The sequence below is a fragment of the Salvelinus fontinalis genome, chromosome 21 (genome assembly GCF_029448725.1).
Source record: "Salvelinus fontinalis isolate EN_2023a chromosome 21, ASM2944872v1, whole genome shotgun sequence".
Taxonomy (NCBI): domain Eukaryota; kingdom Metazoa; phylum Chordata; class Actinopteri; order Salmoniformes; family Salmonidae; genus Salvelinus; species Salvelinus fontinalis.
In genome coordinates this window covers 28,399,083-28,423,764 of record NC_074685.1, presented here as the reverse complement: position 1 = coordinate 28,423,764, position 24,682 = coordinate 28,399,083, and the positions used below count along the sequence as shown (strand labels likewise).

Sequence of the window (24,682 nt, the reverse complement as noted above, 5' to 3'; positions counted from 1 at the left end):
AGTGCAGACTGTAGTTCAGATAAAGCCTGGTCAACTGTGGCAGCAATAGCATCCACAACAGTATCCTTGGCATACAAGTGCAGGTTGTCAATTTTGGTAATATAAACAGTAAAAAGTACAGGACCTATAATCGAACACAGCGGGACACCTTATTTATGTCCAGAAAACCTGATTTAACATCATCACATTGAGTTTTATCTGTAAAGTAATTTTTAAACCAGTTACATGCAGCCTGGTCTAGGCCAATTGAGGAAAACCTCTAAATTAGCAGTGAGTGATCAACAGTATCGGAGGCCTTTGACAGGTCAATGAAGAGGGCAACACAATGTGGCCTTTTATCCATACAGTTAACCACATAATTTATAACTGAATAACTAAATGGAGCGGCAGGTAGCCTAGCAGTTAAGAATTCCCGGAAAATCTGGCGTTGTGCCATTGAGCAAGGCACTTAACCCTAATTCCTCCTGTATGTCGCTCTGGATAAAAGCATCGGCTAAATGGCTAAAATGTAAATGTAAATAACTAGGGATTCAGCAGAGATAGTGCTATGACCTGATCTAAAACCCTACTGATGTACAATTAGAATACATTTCAAAGATAAGAAAGATCTTAGCTGAGAATTAATAAAGGAATCTAATATTTTAACTAGGCAAGAAAGTTTAGAAATAGAGCGATAATTATTTAGTTCACAAGGGTCACCATCTTTGTGAAGGGGGAGTACATGGGCCGCATTCCAAACGTTGGGGATAGTACCAGATATAATCATAAGGTTAAAATATGGGTTAATGATTCAGCAATCAGGGGGGCAGAGAGCTGCAGCAAAAATGGATCAAGCATATCAGTCACAGTGTATTTTTATTTACATCAATCATAAGCAAGGCATCTATCCCATCACAGGTAGTAAATTGTTTAAATGAAAACAAAGATTAACTACAAGTTGACGGGTTAACTGTCGAGTCAGCGAGAGGCTGGCAAAGTGAAGAGCAGTCTATTGACTGACCAGGGTCAATTAAACCACCATTTTTCTCAAGTAAAAAGCCTGCTGAGATAAAATGATGATTAAAAGCATCACTTATCCCATTCTTCTCAGTTATAATACCAGAGTCAGACAGGACTTGATTAGGCAGGGAAGAAGATACATTTTTATGCTTCAGTGCATTTACTGTTTTTCAAAATTCTGAGATAGAGCATAAAAAATTGCTTGATTTATACTGAACAAAAATATAAATGCAACATGCAACAATTTAAAAGATTTTACTGAGTTACAGTTCATAGAAGGAATTAAAATAAATTCAATAGGCCTGAACCTATGGATTTCACAACTGTGCAGGGGCAGACAGAAATACTCCTTGCTGTTTGGTATCTTTAAAACATATTGTGGGACAATGATCACTGAGATCACATTAAAATTCCTATTTAACTACTAAGAATTAGACAATAAATACACATGTCAATATCCATATAATGAGATGACTAATGAGATGACTAACACATTATGAAACGGATGTAACTCAACAGTAGTTTCCAACTAGCTTGTCTTCTCATCATGTGGGAGGCTTCTTATTATTCTGAAGAGGCTGATAGGAAAGGTGAAATGACTATTGGTTCTACCCAACCATGAAGGAGGGTGAAACTGCTTTCCAATGTCACAATTATAGCAGATTTTTTGTAAATATATTTGAGTCCTATTCATCCACAGCTTTGTGTAAAAAGTGCTACATTATGTGTCCTCATTCTCCAAGTCTTAGAGGAGGAATGTTACCAATGACTGTAATGTTGGAACATTCTGCTCTTCTCATTCTGGCACAGCTTTCCTGCTCCTGAACAGCTGTCCCAACCAACGCCCGCTAGCTTTCTTCACGGATGAATTCATCTGTTGGCTTTATGTGAAAGAAAAATCAGGCACCAGAACCATTAAAGATGACACTGAAATTAATATTTATGTCTTACAACATAATTCCTTAGATGTACAGCGAGCACTGGTGTACCACACCCCACTCCGCAACCCCCCATTGTGGGGGGCCCCACAAGCACTGGTTAGGGGCCTTTCTCCCCCAGATAGCATATGAACACGTCATAAGCCATAGCAACATGTTTAGAGTAACAGGAAATTATTTTTAAAACTGAAAAATTTTCTCTCTGCCTCATGGCAAAATGTGTAGACTAGCAGGGAATTAGCTTTAAAACTACACAATTTTCTCTTAGCCTCTTTGCAAAATAGCATGAGATTAGCTATAAAGCTGCACATATTTCTCTCTGCCCCATGGCAAAATGTGTTGAAGTCCTAAAACATATTTGGGGGGGTTGGGCAGAAAGACCTTGCGGGGGCCTCGCGAAACGGAGGTAGGCCACTAACATAAGCCTATGTGTGATTGCAAACAAAGAGGCCATTTGGGATTGGTCAGAGGGAATTTTTTTAGCCTAGGCTAAATATGTGCTCTCCACAGCTCCTCAGCACACTCTGCATTATCTATGCAACAGTGCATCATTCCCATGTGGCTGCCATGTTAGAGCAGCCATGGACATTTTCTAAGAGCATCATGCACAGTATGACAACACACACACACTGTCCTCTAGGTGTCAATGTTGTCTCACCTGGTTTTCTCTGTGGTCTCCCTCCTCAGAGAGCCAATCTTCAGCTTCCAGGTTCTTGTCCTACTTCCCTGTGCTTTCTTTCCTGCTTCTTCTTTCTCCTGGGGAGAAACATACAGTAGATATTTGTCAACAGAGACATTGATGCAGTCTCATTCAAAAGACATTTACACATAGACACAAGCATACTTTCACACAGACATGCTCTACCATAGGTTTGCATGCATCTAGCAACACACACAAATACAGAAGTACAGCTTAAATATCAAAATCAAATCAAACTTTATTTGCCACATGCGCCGAACACAACAAGTGTAGACTGTACCGTGAAATCCTTACTTATAAGCCCTTATCCAACAGTGCAGTTGAAGAAGAAGAAAATATTTACCAAGTAGACTAAAAGAAAAAGTTATAATAAAAAGTAACACAATAAGAATAAGAATAACGAGGCTATATACAGGGGCACCGGTACCGAGTCAGTGTGCGGGGGTCCAGGCTAGTTGAGGTAATCTGTACATGTAGGTGGGGGTGAAGTGACTACGCATAGGTAACAGACAAACAGCGAGTAGCAGAAGTGTACAATTGTGTCTATTTGAGTGTGTATACAATATGAGTAAGTGTGAGTGTGTGCGTGCATGCTTGTGTTTGTGTGTTCATGCATACATGTATGCTTGTTCTTGTGTGTGTTTGTGCATACATGCATGCTTGTGTGTGTTTGTGCGTGTGGGTGTGTGTGTGTGTGTGTGTGTGCGTGTGTGTGAGTTGAGTTCACATCATCTCACCTGCTTTTCATCATCCTCGGAATGCTCAAGTAGATTCTCTATAGTCTGGTACCTCCTTCCAGACTCTTCCTTCCCCTTCTCTAGAACACACACAATTCAAAACCTTCAGTTTCAACCTAAATACACCAATGATGACACAGTATTTGACAGTTTACACTGTGGGAATTAACATTGGATGGTAACTCACTTAGATGTCCCATCGTGAGTATTGTGTCCGATGTAGACCTAAGTCGAAAATGCTGATGCACATTACTATTGCTATGAGATGATTGGTAGGGTAAGTCCTCATAATCTTTGACTTCAAGTCTTTCATTGGCAGAGGGGCTGCCTTCCTCAGAAGCCTGGAAGTCACACTGGTTGCGTTCTGAATTCTATATGGATAGAAACATCAAGTCAAATGTTGGTTAATTATAGTTGATGTCGGAAGTTTACAAACACCTTACCAAATACATTTCAAATCAGTTTTTCACAGTTCCTGACATTTAATCCAAGTAAAAATTCCCTGTTTTAGGTCAGTTAGGATCACCACTTTATTTTAAGTATGTTAAATGTCAGAATAATAGTAGAGAGAATGATTTATTTCAGATTTTATTTATTTCATCACATTCCCAGTGGGTCAGAAGTTTACATAAACTCAATTAGTAGCATTGCCTTTAAATTGTTGAACTTGGGTCAAACGTTTCGGGATGCCTTCCACAAGCTTCCCACAATAAGTTGGGTGAATTTTATGGTGTGGTGTTCTTCCGTTTGCAAGCATCCCCCTTTTTCCTCCAAACATAACGATGGTCATTATGACCAAACAGTTCTATTTTTGTTTCATCAGACCAGAGGACATTTTTCCAAAAAGTACGATCTTTGTCCCCATGTGCAGTTACAAACCGTAGTCCGTTTTTGTTATGGCGGTTTTGGAGCAGTGGCTTCTTCCTTGCTGAGCGGCCTTTCAGGTTATGTCGATATATGACTCGTTTTACTGTGGATATAGATACTTTTGTACCCGTTTCCTCCAGCATCTTCACACGGTCCTTTGCTGTTGTTCTGGGATTGATTTGCACTTTTCACACCAAAGTACGTTAATCTCTAGGAGACAGAATGCATCTACTTCCTGTGCGGTATGACGGCTGTGTGGTCCCATGGTGTTTATGCTTGCGTACTATTGTTTGTACAGATGAATGTGATACCTTCAGTCATTTGGAAATTGCTCCCAAGGATGAACCCGACTTGGAGGTCTACAATTTCTTTTAACTTTCCCATGATGTCAAGCAAAGAGGTACTGAGTTTGAAGGTAGGCTTTGAAATACATCCACAGGTACACCTCCAATTGACTCAAATGATGTCAATTAGCCTATCAGAAGCTTCTAAAGCCATGATGACATTTTCTGGAATTTTGCAAGCTGTTTAAAGGCACAGTCAACTCAGTGTATGTAAACTTCTGACCCACTGGAATTGTGATACAGTGAATTATAAGTGAAATAATCTGTCTGTAAATAATTGTTGGGAAAATGACTTGTGTCATGCACAAAGTAGATGTCCTAACCGACTTGCCAAAACTATGGTTTGTTAACAAGAAATTTGTGAAGTGGTTGAAAAACGAATTTGAATGACTCCAACCTAAGTGTATGTAAACTTCCGACTTCAACTGTACCTGTTACACTGACTGTGTCAATGGTCACAGCACATCTATTCAAATATTGACTTGTTTATAGCTTCATCCACATAATTCTTTATTTACACATGATCCTGCGATGCCAAATGTCAACATATCTTTTTACCTGGTTCCCCTGCTGCTCCCGGAGAGCATCCATCTCCACCTGTAACCCTTGGTTACGAAGCTGTAGCCTGGCGATCTCCTCCAGCATCCGGCATACCTGCTCCAGGTAGCCCAGCCCAGGGGTGAGCCCCTCATACTCCTCCTCACACACATCCTTCTCCCTGATCTGTAAAGACGACACATGCAGGAAGATAACAGTGCACATGGAAAAGTATACAGTAAATTAACTCTAGTGTATTACTTCACAAAACATTTATTGCTCTGAATAGATTTGCAATCTAAAGCTATGACTTCTGGGGCAGCAGACCTAACTAACCAGCAATGCACATTTGTTGTAGATACGTGGTAGTTGAGTGGTGGCCTGAGGGCACACACTTAACGTGTTGTGAAATCTGTTGTGAATGTATGGTAATATTTTTAAAATTGTATAACTGCCTTAATTCTGCTGGACCCCAGGAAGAGTGGCTAATGGGGATCCTTAATAAATACAAATACATAAAGTGCACCGTCATTAGGAGCAGGAAATATATTTCTTCCCCAAAGAGAGCTAAGCTAATGAGGTGGCCTTTAACTGGCCTTTGCCCTCCTCATAAACACTCAGCACCCTGTCTCTGAGTCCTGGCGAGAGCAAAGACCTCCACATACACCAACTAATATCCCCATTTAATAAGGCTTAATGATCCTCTATTACTGAGGCAAACATGAAACACAAGCATCTCTTTGCTTCATTACACCAAACATTGTCAACACATGGCCACTGGATAATAACTATACAAAGAGGAATCCTTGGTGCAGAAAACGGATCATTTGTATTACGATTAAATATTATCTCCGCCAAAATAAGTAAATAAAGAATTTTTCCCCAATGGGACTGCCCTCGCTTTGCCATCTGACGCAGAAGCGCGACATGTCCGTCACAGTCTTATCAACAACACAGCAGACTGCTCAGCACATCACCCACACACTCCATCTTCCCAGGCAGCACCACACCAGCTTGGCTCCATTCCACTCATTCCTGTTGCTCACCTGGACAGACTGGTTCACAGACTGGTTCACTGTCTGATACTCTACAACAGACTGTAGGCCCGGATGGATTCTGTCATTTACCGGCATAGTAACAAACACTACCTTGTGACCCATGCAACCCCAAATTGTTCAAACTGTTCCCACCCTTCTTGTTGGCGGAGAGAAAATGTTGCCATTTTAAAGATCATTCCCTGCAATTCTACACATTTGGCCATGAGGCTGACAGAAAATGTTGCAGTTTTAAACATAATTTCCAGCAATTATACACATTTTGCCATGGCTTGTGTGTGCTATGGTACCTGAGTGACTCAACAAAATCAATGTGGGCCCTCTTGGGTGTTGAGGCCCCTGGGCACGTAATCTTGTCATGATAACTACAATATTTAGATAGCTAGATGGGTAAGTCAGGCTAACCAGCTAACATAGCCAGCAATTGATCAACTGGACATCTGATTTGACAGTTTAAAATAGCTCTCCAAGGTCTGTCAGTGAATGACATAAGAGGAAAACTGCCCATGCACTACACCATTTCCAAAATACATTCTACTATTACAACTCTCCGCAGCAGTACTAAGTTAAAAGTCTGAGTTCCTAAAAAAAGCTAACAGATTTGAAAAATGACAACCTACAGACACGACACTGATTCAGTCGATGCAATTAGTGTTTGTTTTTCTGTGTGTCTAACTGTGTGTGTGTGTGTTGTAACTGTTAACTGTGGTAATGGTAAAACACAAATTTCCTCCCTGACATTCATTCCTTCAGTTCATTGTAAAAAAAAGACATGAAAGGATTTATGCTCGGTATACCGCTTGAACATGACAATGGACTTCTGTCCGGCATATTGTGTAATATGTTTTTGAGTAATAACATATGTCATAACAACAACAACAACAGTGATAACAATCCGATTCTAATGTACGTTCAATACATTTGGGAATAAACTTTCAAATGACAACTGAAAATGTCCTATACAACCAAGAAGAGGAAAACATTGGCAAACAAACATTCTGATGGCGGAGATTTTGGAAAAAAACTCAACACTATGGATCACTGTCTAGTTCCAAACTCTAGATTACATTGACATTTTAGTCATTTAGCAGATGTTATTATCCAGAGCAATTTACAGGAGCAATTAGGGTTATGTGCCTTGCTCAAGGGCACATCAACAGATTTTTCACCTAGTTGGCTCGGGGATTCGAACCAGCAACTTTTTGGCAGAACACTCTGAACCACTACTACTTTGAAGGTAAGAAAACAGTCAGAGAATCATGAGATTCAAGTAAACAACTCCTTTCAATATAAACCTACCTCTGTGTCTGTCTGAGCAGGCAGTGTCTTGTGATGTGGGCAGAGCCCTCCTCTGTGCTGCAGCAGAGCCGTTGAGGCCTGTTCTTCCACTACTGACTGGCTGACTGTCCTCCTCAGACCAGTATTCCCTGACCTGTGACCTGCACTCTGTATATGGGTCACTGAGTGAGGTGATGGTAGTGAAGCCGTGTGACACCGCTGTCGGGGCACAGCGTCTCTGTCTCCAGAGTCTGCCCTCCTCAGTGCCTGCTCCAATTTTAGGTGCATGACCCCAGCCAGCTCCCTGTGCCGCTGAGCCCTGGGGCAGAGGGACAGGGAGGAAGAGGAGCAGGAAGATGGCAGAGAGAAGACAGGAGAGCATGGAGGAGAGGTAGAGGGGAATCCATCCTCGTCACTGACTATAGGATCAAAATCTGTATTACTCATGGACACAGAGGGAGGAGAGGAGGGGAGAGAAGCCTCAGAACAGATCTCCACCCCAGAATCCTCTGTATCAGACCGCATCAGTGTCCCCACGTTAGATGTAGACATGAAAGTGGCCCCTGAAAGCATGAGGGAATCTCCAGATTCACCTCCTTCCCACTGGCCCTCCATAGCTACTCTCTCCTGGGGGACCTCAATCCCCCAGGTCTCCAGAAGATTGCTAAAGCGCTGTCCCCTCTTCCTCACTCTTCTTCTGCTAAATGGTAGCAGCACGAGGAGAAAAATAAAAAGTCTCTGGTTTAGAGAAGCCCACATAGTCATTAACTGAGGTGAGTTTGGGATGTAGAATTTGAAACATCCCTGATGCTCCGCCTGCATTCTTATGACACACCTCCTCATCAATCATCCTGTCACGGCGCTGATGCTGCATGCATATGGAGGCCTGTGTGGAGCGGCTGTTCCCTGGCATATCGCTGTGGTTTGTCTTGGGAGTATGACTCACGCTCACTTGAGCCCCCAACTCCCCCACCAAACACCATAAAACTCAGGTATGACAGGGGCAAGCCATGACAAGGCTAAAGTGATAGCAACACCATGTGTCAGTCCCACAGACTGACTGTGGTGCCTCTCAACCAGTTAGCTGATGATGAAAGATCAATCTTTTTGGACAATAATACCTTACATAACAGAGAGGTTTGTCATGTATGTGAGTGGGTAGGTGTGATGTGATGTGTAACAAGGCATAGATTGATAAGACATAATCTAGGTAAAGCATCTGTAATAACTCCAACACAATGTGATATCTGAGAATCAGAGCTTGGAATGTGTAGAAGGAGCCTTCCTGTCTGGTTATTCTGATAAGGATCTACATTCCAGTTCCCTCGTGAATAGTGAGGTATGTCTCATCAGCTCACAGACACAAAGAAGACCTATACATCAAGATGTCCACACAACAGTGTCGGTTGTCAATTAGTCATGAAGTTTGTACGTGGCCTAAAACTCCAAAGGCTGTGACCTATCTGAGCCACTTCCTTACACAAGCATAGCCTATACATAGGCTGCCACTTTCATATTTTCTATTTGGATTTACACAAAACTAATTTGTTTTGAGTGTACAGGCAGAATCGGCACCTGTAAACACTGATGTGAAATGCAATTGTTACTCAGGAATATGATATTAGAATACATGTATGTATGTATTTATTCAATGTTTTTCTACACATGCCCTATGATGATGATAACAATAATAAATATAGCTGCGAGAAGCAATGAACGGGGTTCACATGATGATAGAAAGGACACAAGATCAGCTGGATAACAAAGCAAGCACTTTATCATGCAGGAACTATCCTGCCACTGTGGAAGTGGATTTACAGTGGTTTAAATGGACACATAAAATCTGATTTTGGATTTGTCAATAACTCAAGCCATCTTTTGACTAATCACTTAGCTTAGCCTTTTCAAACTAGGGTAAGACATGTGCCATGGGCCTCCATTCCACATTTGGGTGTCATTTTGTCCTATGGTTCATGAGAAGAAGATTTTGGAAGTCTTTTTTCTGCATATTTTAGCATATTACTGTATGTGCTAATATGCATCCTTTTTATTTTGTTTTACTTAACCTTTATTAAATTCGGCAAGTCAGTTAAAGAAAAAAAAACTTTATTTACAATGACGGCCTACCTAATCCCAATCACGTCCCGTTGTGATACAGCCTGGAATCGAACCAGGGTCTGTAGTGATGCCTCTAGCGCTGAGCTGTAGTGCCTTAGACCGCTGCGCCACTCGGGACCCCATCTACTGCTATAGTGTGGCCAGCTTTGAATACATCAACGTTATTTTCTCAAACTTTTTAGGGACTATTATGAGGAGTCCAAATACCACAATTGGAGTGAATCTGACTTTTAGTCCAAGAGAATATTTTCTTTGAGTTACATAGTATTTTTTTGGTGTATTACTAGTTTCCTTACTTTTTAAGATATCAACACTAAAGTTAACATGGTTCATCATGGTAATGTCTTTTCTGACCATTTCCAGTTTATAAGCGCATGTAAGCGCTGTATAAAATACATCTATTATTAGGGGTACAAAGGATTTAAATGGACATGTAAAATCTGATTTCCTGATTTATCTATAACTCAACCCTCTCTTAACCAGTCCCTTAGCTTTCTCAAACTAAGTTAAGATACGTACCATGGGCCAGCATACCACATTTGGTGTTGTTATTGCTTATGAAAATACATTTTTTAAAGGTTTTCCAAACTTTCCAAGGTGGAGAAAAATCTATCCTTAAGGGTCCTTGAGGCAAATTTGTTCAGGATGAGGAAAGACACCCACATACAAAGTTTCAAGTCTGTAGGTCAAACTGGGCATCGGATATGAGGGTTTAAGTGAGACTGCTTATAACTAACCACTTCTAGTTTCTGTGTGCCAAATTAGTAAAAAGTTACCAATCTATGTTTGAAATATTTTACCATAATGGGAAAAAAGTATACAAGAACAACAACAGGTTTCAGAGCTTTACTGTGAACACCTAATAACACTATAGATGTATTTTATATAGTGCTTTCATAAGAATCTCGACGTAGCTGGCAGGGAACTGGCAGTTCATGGGAGACGATCTTCCACAGCGGTAGGATGATGTAGTTCAGAAGAGGAGTAGCTTGAGTGGCCCAGGAAATATCCCAGCCAATGCAGCAATGCTGCTTTAATTCACCAGGTGTCGCTATTTCATGCCACAAACTGTATATCATTTCAGATAAGTAATTTTCTGTCAAAATTAACAATTAATGAATCAATTCATTTATTTATACCTTTTTCCAATAGGAAAATATAAGATCTGATAATAAAAAGTGGGGGAAACATGTGAGATGGCTTAAACAGGAGGAAAATATAAGATCTGATAATAAAACGTGGTGGAAACATGTGAGATGGCTAAAACAAGAGGGCTTGTGTAAAAACAACTTTGGCTATAGAATAAAATTAAAATGTGAAATGTAAATATTTGGTAGGCTAGTGTTTATTCAAATGACACTACACCTATTTGACCATAAGGTGCATGGGAATGTGTGATGGCAGTGCTTATTTACCACCGCGGACTGAAGGAACAAGCTGTAGCCTACAGTACAGTACTTAACAACCACAACAAGCTTTAGAATGTTGGGGGCAAAAGGCGCTCAGATAAACGTCTTACCTCACAAAGCCAACAATGACGGAATAGTGGATTCTTGACCTGGTCTAGTCGAAGAAATATCTCTGCGCGTTGTCCACATCCCCTCCACCTGACAACCACACGCAAACACAGGACTGCAAAGTTGGCTGCTGTCTGGCGTCCATCTCAAGTTCCGTGTTCAGTGGTACAGTGTGGTCAACATGGATGAATTCCCCCCCAAATTCAGCAAGGTGCTGGTGACACCTGATCCGCAGTACATACCGGGGTAGGTTATTCACATTGCTGGTGACACCTGATGCGCAGTACATACCGGGGTAGGTTATTCACATTGAAACTACCTCTTTGCTTTTGAATTCTATCAAATTAATTATTTAAATATACACTCTAATTAGATGCGTGCTATATTGACATGTTATTTGTATTACGTGCATGGTGTGCTATTTATAGTGAAATTCTAAACCTTTTTAATGATGCATTATTGTATTCGTGCATCATTCCATTGATTTTATGCTTGCGCATACCTTTACATTTTACTTGATTATATTATGCCTTTTTATGTCGTTACACATAGCATACATTCGGCCTACTATAGGCCTAAGGAATTAACACAAACAACTGAAGAAACCTACACGAAATGTCCAGAGCAAGAGCAAGTCCAGTGCTCGAGGCCAAAGTATTTTGTGATGGCCATCACCCATGGCAACCGTTCCAAGGAAGGTTGCACTCTGAGGCTAAACTCGCTGACATTAAGTAACACAACACAGCTTCAACTAAATACCATGAGATCCATACAGTCACCTTTCACCTCAATAAAGCCTTACTTTGATATAAGCATTGTAAAAAAATAATTAAAAAAAGGGTTTCAAATATTTACACTAGGCCTACTGTCAACATAACAGAGAATACATCCAAAAAGGCCTGTTTGAAATCTAATCACAATCATCACCACAACCACCACCTCTCTCTCTTTCTGTCCTCAGGTATGCAGGTTACTGCCCCCAGCTGAAGTACCACCTGGGGAAGACCTACGGCCAGCTGACTGCCAAGCTGCTGTCCTCTCCGGAGGTGTCGCCCTCACGTCGCCTAGTCCTCCACACGGGCTGCTTCCCCTCCACAGAGACAGACACGGGCCCGCGGGACGAGAACTGGAGGAGCCACCATGGAGAACGCAGGAATCTAGAGAGGATGATACCGGGCTACACTGGTAAACACACTGTTACTCAGTTTTCGTACATTAAGCAGAACACCCTCATCTCTTCCATCTGTAAAGTATGCTTTGCATTGTGTTGACATGGTGTCTTTTCCAGGCTTTGTCCCCAAAAGCCAGAACTACTTCTCCCGTACCTACACTGAGACGTGTCGCGAGGCACTGTCTGAGTTTGACCGAGACCAGCAGAGGAGGGTTCATCTGGCACCAGCAGACAAACCGCTTGTCAGCAACACCACCAATTCCGAGTTTAAAGTAATCAGTTCTAATCTCTCTCCTATTTACACACACACACACACACACACACACACACACACACACACACACACACACACACACACACACACACACACACACACACACACACACACACACACACACACACACACACACACACACACACACACACACACACACACACACCTGTTTAATAATCCATGCTGAAATCCTGTGTCATTTATCACTCTCTGTCTCAGTCTAAATGAGGCTGGCTGCATGACCTGAAGAGCTCTCCAATCATAGATTCAAACCAATTAAGTATTTGAGATTCACACCCATTATCTCTCGTTGTGTAGGAGCTGACAGGAAAGCTCAACAACACAAGCAATTACTGTTAACCACTTAGGTTGATTGAATGATAACTTTACATTGATACCATGGAGAAAATCTTCTTCTCTTATAATCAAAGGTCTATAGTCTGGGATAGGGCCATTGGTAGGAGCCAGAAGCTTGAATACCTTCTCTGTCTCAACCATAGTGTCTGTCTGCCATTCTGTCTACCCCCTTCAGCCTCGGAGACTGAGCACCCCTCTGACGGCCATCTCCAAAGATCCAGCCCCCTACGAGGCCCTGGAGCCCTGGAAACCCAAAGTGTCTCCTTACTTCATGGAGGACAGCAGTCCACACAAGTACTTCATCTCAGGTAGGTACAGTATGCCAGAGGTACCGTTAAAAAAAACAACTCATACACAACATGGCCAAAAGTATGTTGACACCTTTTCAAATGAGTGGATTCGGCTGTTTCAGCCACACCCATTGCTGACAGGTGTATAAAATCAAGCACACAGCCATGCAATCTCCATAGACAAACAGTGGCAGTAGGATTTGATACCGTCATAGGGTGACACCTTTCTAAGTCAGTTCGTCAAATTTCTGCCCTGCTAGAGCTGTCCCGGTCAACTATAAGTGCTGTTATTGTAAAGTGGAGACGTCTAGGAGCAACAACGGCTGAGCCGAGAAGTGGTAGGCCACACAAGCTCACAGAAATGGGACTGCCGGGTGCTGAAGCTCGTAGAGCATAAAAATCGCCTGTCCTCGGTTGCAACACTCGCTACTGAGTTCCAAACTGCCTCTGAAAGCAACGTCAGCACAATAACTGTTCGTCGGGAGCGTAAAGAAATGGATTTCCATGGCCGAGCAGCCAAGCGTCAGCTGGAGTGGTGTAAAGCTCTCAACCATTGGACTCTGGAGCAGTGGAAACGCATTCTCTGGAGTGATGAATCACGCTTCACCATGTGGCAGTCCGAATGACGAATCTGAGTTTGGCGGATGCCAGGAGAACGCTACCTGCCCCAATGCATAGTGCCAACTGTCAAGTTTGGTGGAGGAGGAATAATGGTCTGGGGCTGTTTTTCATGGTTCGGGTTAGGCCCCTTAGTTCCAGTGAAGGGACATCGTAATGCTACATTCTATAAATTTCTGTGCTTATGTAACAGATGTGAAATGGCTAGCTAGTTAGCGGGTACGCGCTACTAGCGTTTCAATCAGTTACGTCACTTGCTCTGAAACCTAGAAGTAGTGTTGCCCCTTGCTCTGCAAGGGCTGTGGCCTTTGTGGAGCGATGGGTAACAATGCTTCGTGGGCGACCGTTGTTGATGTGTGAAGAGGGTCCCTGGTTCGCGCCCGTGTCGGGGCGAGGGGACAGCCGTAAAGTTATACTGTTACATTGATGCTGTTGACCCGGATCACTGGTTGCTGCGGAAAAGTAGGAGGTTGAAAGGGGGGTGAGTGTAACGGATGTGAAATGGCTAGCTAGTTGGCGGGTACGCGCTACTAGCGTTTCAATCAGTTACGTCACTTGCTCTGAAACCTAGAAGTAGTGTTGCTCTGCCAGGGCCGCGGCCTTTGTGGAGCGATGGGTAACGATGCTTCGTGGGCGACCGTTGTTGATGTGTGCAGAGGGTTCCTGGTTCGCGCCCGGGGCGAGGGGACGTACTAAAGTTATACTGTTACACTTACAACATTGTGGCAAAAGTTGTGAAGGCTCTTTCCTGATTCAGCATTACATTGGCCCTGTGCACGAAGCAAGGTCCATACAGAAATGTTTTTTTGAGATTATGTGGAAGAACTTGACTAGCCTGCACAGAGCCCTGACCTCAACCCCATTGAACACCTTTGGGATGAATTGGAACGCCGACTGCGAGCCAGGCCTCATCTCCTAACATCAGTGGCCGACCTCACTAATACTCTTGTGGCTTAATGGAAGCCCCCGCAGCAATGTTCCAACATCTAGTGGAAAGCCTTCCCAGAAGAGTGGAGGCTGTTATAGCAGCAAAGGGGGGGCCAACTCCATATTAATGCCCATGATTTTGGAATGAGATGTTTGACAAGCAGGTGTCCACATACTTTTGCGTGTATGAGTGTATGCAACACAATCAACTGTATATGAGTCTCTCTATTGACTAGATCTTCCATTGAGGCATGTATTTAGGTTACACAGGGTACGTGCCCAAATCTCGCTTCCTGATTGGCACTGGCTACCCCATCACCACCAACAAAGCCCTGGTCCAGTTTGGAAAGGAAATGAGGAGTGACCTCACCTCCCTGCGTCTCCCTGGGGAGGAATCAGGAGTCCTGCCCCCCATCCCCACAGTCTACCCGTCCCACCGGGGCCTGCTGCCCTCCTACACCGGCCATGTTCCAGGTGGCCAGTAACTTAATCAAAACACTATAGTACCAAGCCTCACACACACAGCTCTGAAATCTCCATATTTTGTTTTAAAATGTATCATATCATCACATGGTAGATCATGTGATACTGTAACATTATTGCTTAACTATAATATTATTTTGATCTGCCCACAGGACACAAGTTCAGGTACGGCCAGACCTTTGGGCAGCTTACCCACAATGCCCTGGGGCTAAGCGGCACTCAGAAGATAGAGGCCAGAGCTCAGTAACGGAGGTACAATCCACAAGACAATCACATGACTTGATAAAGGACTAGGGTAGAGAACACATCATGGAGTTGTTTTGAGTGATGAATGTCTGTGGAACAGCAAAACCTTTCGTCTGTGGACTATGTACATCCCAGAGTGAAACATAATAATGATATATGAACAGAACATGTACACACTGTATATATGGGCAGTGGAATGCTGTTTCTCCTGTACTTAGCGATATACACTACCGTTCAAAAGTTTGGGGTAACTTTTGAAAGAAAATCACATTTTTGTTCCATTAAAATAACATTAAATTGATCAGAAATACAGTGTAGACATTAATGTTGTAAATGACTATTGTAGCTGGAAACGGCAGATTTCTCTATGGAATATCTACATTTCTACATGACCCCAAACTTTTGAACGACAGTGTATATTGTTTTGATCTGCTGTACAAGTGGATGTGAAACATAAGTCACAAGAGAAATCAATACCTTTTTATTCAGAAAGGTTGATTGTCACTGGGAACTTACACTCAGAGAGGGTGCATTCTGTGTATCCTTTATTTAACTAGGCAAGTCAGTTAAGAACAAATTCTTATTTACAATGACGGCCAACCGGGGAACAGTGGGTTAACTGCCTTGTTCAGGGGCAGAACGACAGATTTTTACCTTGTCAGCTCTGGGATTCAAACCAGCAACCTTTCGATTATTGGCCCAACGCTCTAACCACTAGGCTACCTGCCACCCCAGTGTAGCCCATTCTTCTAAGGTTTTAGGGGAAGGACAGTTAGGTTGGGGAGGAAATATGATAAACTCACTTTCACATTTATTGCAAAGGCTATAATAACCAAGTCATTCCTGCACGTAAATCCAGACTTTTCCTTTCTCTTTAGCTTAGTAGTACTGGCCTATCAAAACGGTGTACACCTGAAACACAACATGATAGCTTTATATTGTGCAAACAACACTCCATTTGGAACCTAACAGTTCCACAAATCTAGACTTTTCTTCCCTAAATATTTACAAAACTCTACTTCCCTCATTAAGAAAAGTAGTATAATAGAATATTGATGTAGGTAGTACAACCACACACAGTAGTAGGCCTAAATTAGCACCTAATGACTCCTTCAACGTTTGTTTTTACCATGCTAGAGTCAGGATTACCTCATGTTTGTCTAGTTGAATGTGAAGGCAACTTCCTTTTGGAAGATAAGCCACTGCACAAGGCTGCTGACTGGCATAATATGTGGCACTAGTAAACATGGCTAGTAAAGATTGCCTTGCTGCATTTTTTGTTGTCATTCCATTCACTCATAGGATAGTCACGGGGTCGGGGTTGGAAGGTAGAGGATCAGATTGACACTATTAGGAGAATAGGATGCTACTGTATGGTATGCATGCAGCTCCATGGCATACTAATTGGTTTCTTCTGCAGAGTCTGGGATGTTGTACAAGGCTTTCAGACTAAGGCAAGACCCTAACATGGGAGGAGCCTCTCTGACCACACAGTTTGATTGACAGGTTCACAGGGAGAATATATTGCATAAATCCCAATTCATGACAGATGAAAAGAAGCACTTGTAAATCTAATAATACATGGGGGGAGTTGTTATTGCCTAATAATAACATAGCAAAAAGTATCACCCATGCTCCGATAGTTGTATCAACTGGTCTGTGCTTTTCTGACCAGTGTGAGTGTGTTCTAGCTGAGGTGTCTTTGTGTGACACTGTGCACTATAACACTGACTCAGGATCATGCGGTTGACATTTTTGGTGGTGTATCTTTTCTTCTCCTCCCTATCCCTCTCCACTCATCAGAGGGTTGGGTGAGTGTGGTCGTAGGGGCACCATGTCTATGTCTGGTGTTTCTGGTCAGGCTGTGGAGCTGGGAGTTTCCCTGACCACACTGTATGAGCCAATAGGCCCAGCTGAGACCTGTCCAACTGCAGCCACTGTGAAGGTCTCCTTTAAGACAAGAGAAATACAGTTATTAAGGAGGAATTGTAATAACACCATAGGAACAGGTTAGCCATAGTTCAGCAATTCTGACCTTTTCTGGGTCTGTGTCCCATTGGGGTTTTGGGGTGCCCTCTGTGTCCTGGTGGGGGGATTCCCTCCTGATCCAAACAGCTTGGCCCAGCGTAGCCCACCCTGGGAGAGGCTCTCATCCTGGGGGTCTGCCAGCATCCTGGGGGTCTCCGGCCCAGTTCCCTTCCTCCTGCTCTCCTGTGAACTCTCACCTTCTCTCCTCCCCTCCATCCCTTGCTGAGGCTCAGTGTGGATGACATCCATGTAAATCTGTCCATATTCCACTCCCCCCTCTGCGTGGGCAGCCCGTCTCTGCCACCACCCTGGACTGGTGGCTGACCACAGACTTCTGCTACACTTGCCTAAATGCCTCACCCACTTCTCCTGACCCGTGACCTTTGACCCCTGGGTGGACCCCTGAAGATGCTGTACCAGCTGGTGTGGGTCACCTGGTGGCCTGCTGTTATCTCTGGGACCATCCATAGAACCATATGCCCCCTGTCTGTCTCCTCTTAATAGGGGCCAACTGGTCATGAGAAAGGTGGAGCATGGTGGAGCTTGTTCCTCAGAGCAGAGCTGTCTGTTTTGCAGCAGGCGGGGCTCCAGCAGCAGGTTGAGGTCAAAGGGTAACATGGAAAGAGGTTGCAGCAGGAGGAGGAGCTCCTGGAACAGAGGCTGACACTGCCCATGTGACATGGCGAGGAAACCCCATGGATGGTAGTAATCTGTCACCTTGTCTGGGGAGAGGAGAGTTGGGAAGAGTATGAGAGAGGTAAATTGGTCATCAAAAAGAAAGGAGGACTAAGGCACTCTTCATATAATTCATTAAAATGCCTTTATTAGTATGGCATGTTCAATAGAAACAACGTTTTTTTAAAACCGACGCGTTTCGGCTGCATGGCCTTCGTCAGGGAGTACACAAAAAAGGAATACAATGTCCTCTTTTGAACAGCTTTTCCAATTAGCCCTAATTGGAAGAGGGAGTGGTTACAAAATTGATTGGACATACCTAGTAAGCAATACTATACACATTAAAAGGTGAAATACTGTAGCTATGTTATCATAAAAATACAACTCCAAGCTAGAAGTATCAGAACACTAAAAGGTAGTTCTAACCTTAAATATGACTGGGAGAAGTGTCAAGAATAAGACAGCAATATATTCCATAGTACACTAGAACCCAGCAAAACATGAACAACAACAGTCTAAACATAGCTGAGGGCAATTGAGCAAAATGTCCACTAGATGACAGCAAATTGACCTATCACAACCCTACAGAAAGGGTGAGAAATCCATATCTTCATTTAAACCAGGGACATCTCTTAAAGCTTATGACTGGTGGCTCAGGAAAGACTTGGCGTAGTAGAGTATCACTTTGGATGATTCCCCAATTATTTTTAATGATTCTTTTAATGTTCTCTGCTTCAGTGCTGTATTTTGTAACGAGGCACTCCCCTTCGCAACAAGTTCTCTCTGTCAAGTAATCCAGCCCTTATACCGGCATCTTTCAGGACCTGAACGCTGTAGCCCCGATTCAAGAAGCGATTCTCCAATTCAGCAGATTTGACACTGTAGTCTGTTTCCTGATCGCAAATTCTGCGGAATCTTTGGAATTGGCCATATGGAATATTCTCTTTTAGCCTTTTGGGATGAAAGCTGTCTGCCCTCAGAATGGTATTCCCATCTGTAGGCTTCCTAAAGATTGATGTGTGCAAACAACCGTTGTCATTTTTACTAATGTCGAGGTCCAAAAAATGAATGTTATCTTTGCTGTTCTCCATAGTTAGTTTGATGTTAAGGTTAATGCTGTTAAGGTATTGGTGGAAGGAAATAAGTTCAACTTCTGAGCCGGACCAAAACAGGCAAACATTATCAATATAGCGTCAATATACCACCATATAATCCGGTCAAAGAAATGGTTATTAGAAGGATCCAAAATGAAGTCATTTTCCCATTTACCCAAGTACAAACCAGCATAGGAAGGGCTGTAGCAAGCTCCCATGGCACATCCTTTGACCTGTTTAAAAATACGGTCCTGAAAGATAAAGATGTTATGATTAAGAGTCCATTCAGTCAGTGAGACAAGGAATTCTGTAGGAGGCATCTCAGTTTCAGGCCGGGTCCTCAAGAAATGGTGCATAGCTGCCAAACCTTGTTGATGCTCAATGGTGGTGTATAGAGACTCCACATCCATGGGGACTAAAAAGGAAGCTGTACCTATATTGTTAAATTCCTTAATTTTGTTCAACACATCTGTGGTATCTTGAAGATAGGCTGGAAGTGACATCAGAAAAGGCTTAATAAAGTAATCAATGTACTTAGAGATGCATTCTGTCAGACTTTCATTACCACTAATGACTGGTCTGCCTGGGGGGTTTTCAAGATTTTTGTGGACTTTTGGAAGAAGATAAAAAGAAGCCATATGCGGACTGCCATTGAAAAGAAATTTGAACTCATTGTCTGAAATGTAGCCATTCTCCTTAGGTTCTGTGAGGATCCCTTTCAATTCAGTTTTTAGGTCCTCTGTAGGGTTGAAGGTAAGAGATTGGTAGAATTCATCATTGTCTAATTGACGGTAGGCTTCTGTCACATATTTGTCTTTACTCCACACGACTGTAGCGCCACCTTTGTCTGCTTTTTTAACCACAATCTGTTCATTTTTGGACAATGATTCAACTGCATCCCTCTCTGTCTTAGAAAGATTACGTTGTGTTTGGTTGGAGTCAATTTTACCCTTAAACAGATTCTCCACATCAAAATTCACTTTCTTGGCAAATGTATTTAGTGTGGCATTCTGGACGATGGGACAAAAAGTGGATTTGGGCTTAAAAGGTGTTTTAGAGGGAACAGAAACTGCCTGACCTGAGACACTGGCGTCTGTAGTTGGAGAGATGTTTTGCTTGTACCAGGCCTTCAGATGTAGATTCCTGTAGAAACGAAATAGGTCAATCTTTGTATTAAATTCATTAGTTGAATATGTGGGGGCAAAGGACAGTCCTTTAGACAAGACCCTTATGCAATCATCAGAAAGAGGTTCTCCAGAAATGTTGATCACAGCCTTGTTCTGGTCCTGCTCCGTGTGGTTGGATAGTCTTGATTTCTTCCTCCCCCTCCGTGTTGGCCTCTTCCGCGTCCTCTCCCTCTCTTGTTGAGGAACCTGCGTGACTCCTCTTCCTGATCTAAAAAATCTTGGGAGGAGCTGGCCTCTGAGCGTCTGGGGTGATCCTCATCGTCACTGCTTGTAAAGTTGAAAGAAACAGATCTAGGCTTCCTTCTCTGTAGATGCGATTCTGAATTCTTGCGTGTTGGTTTTCTCCAGGCAAAGACTCTGCCATCTCTATAGTCTACTTCATCTCTTCTAAATTTTCTTAGCTTGTCTTGTTTCAATGTCAGAGTGAATGTGTCTACTTTCTCTTTCAAGATCTCATCACATTGTGCTTTGTTAGAATTATCACTGTGTTCTGTGATTTTCTTTTTTACTTCTTCAATTTCTGTTTGGACTACTTGTCTGTCCTTTTTAGATTCTTCTATTAGAAGTAGCATTAGGTCAAAAGAACACTTGTTGAGAATAGCCTCCCATTTATCTCTAAAATCAGTTTTACCTTGTGCTCCATTAGCTGGAAACTTCATAATACGGAGTCCTCTGGGGATTAGGCCTTTCCTCCAATAGTCAGACAAGGTGATAGAATTGAGGTCAAGCTTGGTATCTTTCTCCATAAGGTGTTGCATGTCTCTGTAAGCCTTGTTATAAGTCCATTCCAGTATTCTCTGCGGCTGTCATCTCATCTAGCAATGAGGTAGTGGTAATAATCCTTTGGCCCTCTTCATGGGAATAGGAACATCTTGTAGCCTCTTGGGTAAAATCCATAGTTTGAGTTGTGAAATGTCCTCAATTAACACAGAAAGAAATGACTGTGGAGCTGCTTCCTCTAAGCACCACCCAAGTGCTGTTTAACTAGTAGAAAGAGGAGGAAGGGAAGCACTGCTAAGGTATATAATAGTACACTTTGGTAGATAGAAGGTGCTCTTTGGTAAAAGGGGTAAATTGGTCATCAAAAAGAAAGGAGGACCAAGGCACTCTTCATATAATGAATTAAAATGCCTTTATTAGTATGGCATGTTCAATAGAAACAAAGTTGTTTAAAAACCGACGCGTTTCGGCTGCATGGCCTTCGTCAGGGAGTACAAAAGAAAGGAATACAATGTCCTCTTTTGAACAGCTTTTCCAATTAGCCCTAATTGGAAGAGGGAGTGGTTACAAAATTGATATGAGAGAGGTATGTTCCAAGAACATTATGTTTTCTAATAACAATTTAGAGAAATTAAAGAAATCTAAACGTATACCTTTTTGGTTGTAGAGGTGATTTAGCCAGAATTCCAAGGCTCTCAAGCTAAAAGAGAGAATATAAGTCGTTCATTTTACAATCATAACATTTAATAAATCACCATTAGAACACAATTTGATACACTAAAAAAGACTGAGACTTGAAGGGACTCACTTGAGCAGGCCCATGATGAAGGCTCGTAGTCTCATACAGTGGCTGGTCAGCAGGGAGCACTGCCTCACCTTGGACAGCAGGCTGTGGAGCACCTGGGTGGTAGGGCCTTAGATAGGAACAGAGACCATTGAACTACAACCCCCATTAGCAAATGCAGCACTGTAGTCATACCCTCATCAGCATCAAACCTACCACAACCACCCACATCATCATCATTACCATCATCACCACCATGTGTCTCTGACCTGTCTGAGTGGAGGCCTCCACCACATTCCAGGCGTGGTTGCGTCGATGACCGATGATCAGGTCAAGTTTGTGGTCCCTAAGGCCATCCTGCAGAATGTTCTGGATGGTGGGACACAGATGCTCCAGGACTATACCACCAATGGTGGGACTCCTAGAGCTGTTCCCTAGCCGGATCTGCAGAGAAGTGGGACATTATCATATGATCATGATCAATAATTACACTTTAATTAAAAATAACATACATTTATGGGAGTTGATTCATCCTATTCAGGGTTACTGTCAGTTTTTGTGAATTGGTTATTCTAGTTCCCTTCAGATTGCTTTTAGCTCTGCTGTACTCTACCTTTTCCACAGGATCTCGACTGGTGCCAAAATGAGCCATGATCAAATCCACTGCCAAGCTCACAGATTTCAGCAGACCTGGAGAAACATGGAAAGAAGCAATCAGGAGTTAGCTCATTTCATATTCTGTGCCATGCAGGGGGGTTATCAAAATGCCTGAGGGACTGACATAAAACAGATTTGATTCATTAACCAGAAACATCAGACACTGAATAAAAAGGGTGTATATACAGAACCACATGGGAACATCCATGATTCATCTCCCTTCCATCTTGCTCTGGCTCTCTCTAAAATGTCAGGGTACATTCTTAATGCATATTGAATCTGCCTACCATGCTCTCCCCTGTCAAACGGACAGTACATCACTGTTCAAGCTTTGCTTTCACAAGACAATGTGCATACAAGCATGGGATTGACATTTACATTGTTTGGTTATAATCATGTGTGTCTGTATTGTGACACTAAAATAACATATCTGTGAATCATATATCCAGCGTATCAACAACACTGCACCCACTGCAACAAACATACACTGGAGCATACACACACACTAAATGTCTCAGCCAATCCAATGCAGGGAGAGAAAAATAGGTCATGTTTTAAAGAAACCCCCTTCAGGGTATTGAAGGCACTGCTGCAGAAAGCTCTGCTGCTGCTCTCTTTAGAACCCAGCAGCAGCACAGAGTAACAGACAGTGTAGGATTCCAGTTTCCCATAATGACTGTTCAGTAATAATCTAATTACTCTCCATTGTGACATAACACTAGATTACTGACACTGTCTACCTACCACACACATCTTCTGATTTATACATTGACATCACACACAGTCAACATCACATCACACAGTCCACATTATATGCTCTCAGCTCAAAACACCCTTAACCCCATTAACTTAACTCCGTTTTGTTCTACGACCCCCACAAGTTTCTTGGGACTTGTCTGAAGTCGACCTGCCAACTTCTGTCTGTAGCGTCCGTACAGTTTGGGCTACACACTAACTATGACCGCTTTGTGTAAAGTTGAGAAGTACTGAATATATGGAGACTATTTCGTGACAGGGTTAAAAACAGTGGTGGATAAAGTACCAAAATGTCATTCTGTAGTAAAAGTAGATACCTTAATAGGAAGTTACTCAAGTAAAAGTCACCCAGTAAAATATTACTTGAGTAAATGTCTAAAAGTATTTGGTTCTAAATATACTTAAGTATCAAAAGTAGAAGTATAAATCATTTCAAATTCTGTGAAGCAGACAGCACCAATTTATTGTTTTTAAAAGGTACAAATAGCCAGGTGCACACTTCAACACTCAGACATTATTTACAAAATATGCATTTGTGTTGAGTGAGTCCGCCAGATCAGAGGCAGAAGGGAGTACCATGTGTTGTCTTGATAAGTGCGTGAATTAGACAATTTTCCTGTCCTGCTAAGCATTCAAAATGTACTGAGTACCTTCGGGTGTTAGGTAAAATGTATGGAGTAACAAATACATAATTCTTTTTAGGAATGTAGTGAAGTAAAAGTAAAAGTAGTCAAAAATATAAATAGTAAAGTACAGATACCCCCCAAAAATATTTAAGTGGTACTTTACACCACTGGTTAAAAAAATATATGTTTCCTGATCTTTCTTATATCTCTCAGATACAGGATAGAGACTTCCTTTAGATATTTTTATTTTTTTTCCTTTAGATCTGTTGTTCCATGTAGTGAATATGTTATTCAATGCGTTAGTATGGGCTAATATATATATATATATTTACATATACAGTACCAGTCAAGTGTTTGGACACACTAGCACAATCACAATTCACAAAAATCATAAGTAAATAAAATTCCCAAACTTCACCTTCAAAACAGCCAATTGCTGTCTTAGAAAAACAGGAAACCGGTCATTTAGTCAGTGAGCAATAAAACTGTTATTCCTCATGAAGCTGGTTGAGAGAATGCCAAGTGTGTGCAAAGCTGTCATCAAGGCAAAGGGTGGCTACTTTGAAGAATCTCAAATATATTTTAATTTGTTTAACACTTTTTTGGTTACTACATGATCTAATATGTGTTATTTCATAGTTTTGATGTCTTCACTATTATTCTACAATGTAAAACATTTTAAAAGTAAAAACCCTTGAA

At 42.1% G+C, this 24,682-nt stretch overlaps 3 protein-coding genes across 3 annotated transcripts; 1 reads left to right on the top strand and 2 right to left on the bottom strand.

Annotated features, from left to right (window-relative positions):
• Positions 1-838: 838 nt before the first annotated feature.
• Positions 839-11,079, bottom strand: si:dkey-106l3.7 (uncharacterized). Its single transcript, XM_055874547.1, has 6 exons — positions 7,477-11,079; positions 5,144-5,308; positions 3,562-3,745; positions 3,375-3,454; positions 2,596-2,693; positions 839-1,880 (listed from the first exon to the last, which is right to left on the bottom strand). The coding sequence occupies exons 1-6, from the start codon at positions 8,296-8,298 to the stop codon at positions 1,796-1,798; spliced, it is 1,434 nt and encodes a 477-aa protein (XP_055730522.1). The 5' UTR covers positions 8,299-11,079; the 3' UTR covers positions 839-1,795.
• fam166b (family with sequence similarity 166 member B) lies at positions 10,965-23,038 on the top strand. The gene is made up of 7 exons (XM_055874549.1): positions 10,965-11,336; positions 12,052-12,275; positions 12,379-12,533; positions 13,068-13,200; positions 14,989-15,201; positions 15,363-15,462; positions 22,569-23,038. Exons 1-6 carry the CDS (start codon positions 11,272-11,274, stop codon positions 15,455-15,457), a joined length of 885 nt encoding a protein of 294 aa, XP_055730524.1. The 5' UTR covers positions 10,965-11,271; the 3' UTR covers positions 15,458-15,462; positions 22,569-23,038.
• On the bottom strand, positions 15,922-22,655 carry LOC129818540 (AP-4 complex accessory subunit RUSC2-like). The gene is made up of 6 exons (XM_055874548.1): positions 22,558-22,655; positions 22,214-22,388; positions 21,969-22,074; positions 21,814-21,860; positions 17,492-18,206; positions 15,922-17,406 (listed from the first exon to the last, which is right to left on the bottom strand). The coding sequence occupies exons 1-6, from the start codon at positions 22,594-22,596 to the stop codon at positions 17,295-17,297; spliced, it is 1,194 nt and encodes a 397-aa protein (XP_055730523.1). The 5' UTR covers positions 22,597-22,655; the 3' UTR covers positions 15,922-17,294.
• Positions 23,039-24,682: the final 1,644 nt, after the last annotated feature.